General features: G+C 50.1%; 1 protein-coding gene across 1 annotated transcript; it reads left to right on the top strand.

The window, feature by feature from the left end:
- Nucleotides 1-25: 25 nt before the first annotated feature.
- Nucleotides 26-928, top strand: LOC118158829 (olfactory receptor 14A16-like; the record flags this gene model as incomplete). The annotated part of the gene is made up of 1 exon (XM_035313515.1): nucleotides 26-928. A coding segment is annotated over exon 1 (903 nt), but the record flags the coding sequence as incomplete, so codon positions are not given.
- Nucleotides 929-1,675: the final 747 nt, after the last annotated feature.

The raw sequence follows: 1,675 nt of genomic DNA, 5'->3' as shown, positions 1-1,675 counted from the left end.
AGGTCTGCAAACCCTGAGGCATTAAATGTCCAACAGCAGCTTCCCCAACGAGTTCCTCCTCCTGCCATTCGCAGACACACGCGAGCTGCAGCTCCTGCACTTCGCGCTCTTCCTGGGCATCTACCTGTCTGCCCTCCTGAGCAACAGCCTCATCCTCACAGCCGTAGCCTGCGACCACCACCTCCACACCCCCATGTACTTCTTCCTCCTCAACCTTGCCCTCCTCGACCTGGGCTCCATCTCCACCACTCTCCCCAAAGCCATGGCCAATTCCCTGTGGGACACAAGGGCCATTTCCTATGCAGGCTGTGCTACCCAGGTCTTTATGTTTGTTGCCTTTGTCACAGGAGAGTTTTTTCTTCTCACCATCATGGCTTATGACCGCTACGTTGCCATCTGCAAGCCCCTGCACTATGGGACAATAATGGACAGCAGAACTTGTGTCAACATGGCAGCAGCTGCCTGGGGCAGTGGCTTTCTCAATGCTGTGATGCACACTGCCAATACCTTTTCCCTTCCCCTCTGCCAAGGCAATGTCCTGGACCAGTTCTTCTGTGAAATTCCCCAGATCCTCAAGCTCTCCTGCTCAGATGCCTATATCAAAGAGGCTAAACTTATTGTGGTTAGTGTTTGTTTATTATTTGGGTGTTTCATTTTCATTGTGCTGTCCTATGTGCAGATCTTCAGAGCCGTGCTGAGTATCCCTTCAAAACAGGGCCAACACAAAGCCTTTTCCACATGCTTCCCTCACCTGGTTGTGGTCTCCCTGTTCATCAGCACTGCCTTTTTTGCCTACCTGAAGCCCCCCTCCATGTCCTCCTCCTCCCTGAATCTTTTGCTGGCAGTTCTGTACTCGGTGCTGCCTCCAGCACTGAACCCCCTCATCTACAGCATGAGGAACCAGGAGCTCAAGGATGCGGCGTGGAAAGTGATGACTGAGTATTTTTTGCTAAGACAAGCAATAGACTGCCTGTCTTCTTCTTCATCTCACTCATAATTTAACACAATACAACATGAAGAAATTTGATCGTTCATCCCCTTCCATTTCACTATCTATCTTCCTCTTACGATTTCAACATTTGGTATAAATGTGGATCCAGACTCTCTGACACTTTAAATAAAGGAAAAGATTCTGAAGTGTCTTGCTTGCCTGGGATCCTTTCTTGGAGATCTGTGGTGGAACTGCAGTGGCACTTAACTGTGTGAGGAGAGGAAGGGAAAAAGAGTTCTGGCACAGCAGCACTGTCAGGTTGTCCCAGGGCTTGGTCTTTCCTGAGATGCTCTCTTTAACCTTTGACATTCTCCTTCAGAGCCCTTGTGTTGCTGTGAGGACTGATTGCTCTTGTTGCTTGTTCACCGTGCTGCTGTGGGGCAGTCCTGGGTCCACGGACACAGACAGGCCAGGGGCACTTCTCTAACACAGCTGGCTCTGGACCAGCATCTCCAGCATAAAAGGGGATCTGCTGTGGGCAGTGCCTGAAGGCTCAGCTCTTCTCCCAGAGCTGCTCTCATGGATACTGCAAAGAAATAGACTTGAAGGAGGTTACTTGCTTTTCTTGTTTCAGTGTGGTTTCAGGGGGATGAGATCGGGGTTCTAGGATCAGGATTTAGGAAGAGGGCTGATTCCAATCCTGCCTATTCATGCCCAGCAGCTATAGCTATGGTGAATGCACCT

Source organism: Oxyura jamaicensis, unplaced genomic scaffold (assembly GCF_011077185.1).
Source record: "Oxyura jamaicensis isolate SHBP4307 breed ruddy duck unplaced genomic scaffold, BPBGC_Ojam_1.0 oxyUn_random_OJ41579, whole genome shotgun sequence".
In the NCBI taxonomy this organism is placed as follows: Eukaryota; Metazoa; Chordata; class Aves; order Anseriformes; family Anatidae; genus Oxyura; species Oxyura jamaicensis.
The sequence above is the reverse complement of the archived record's forward strand: the minus strand, read 5'-3'. Positions and strand labels throughout refer to the sequence as shown.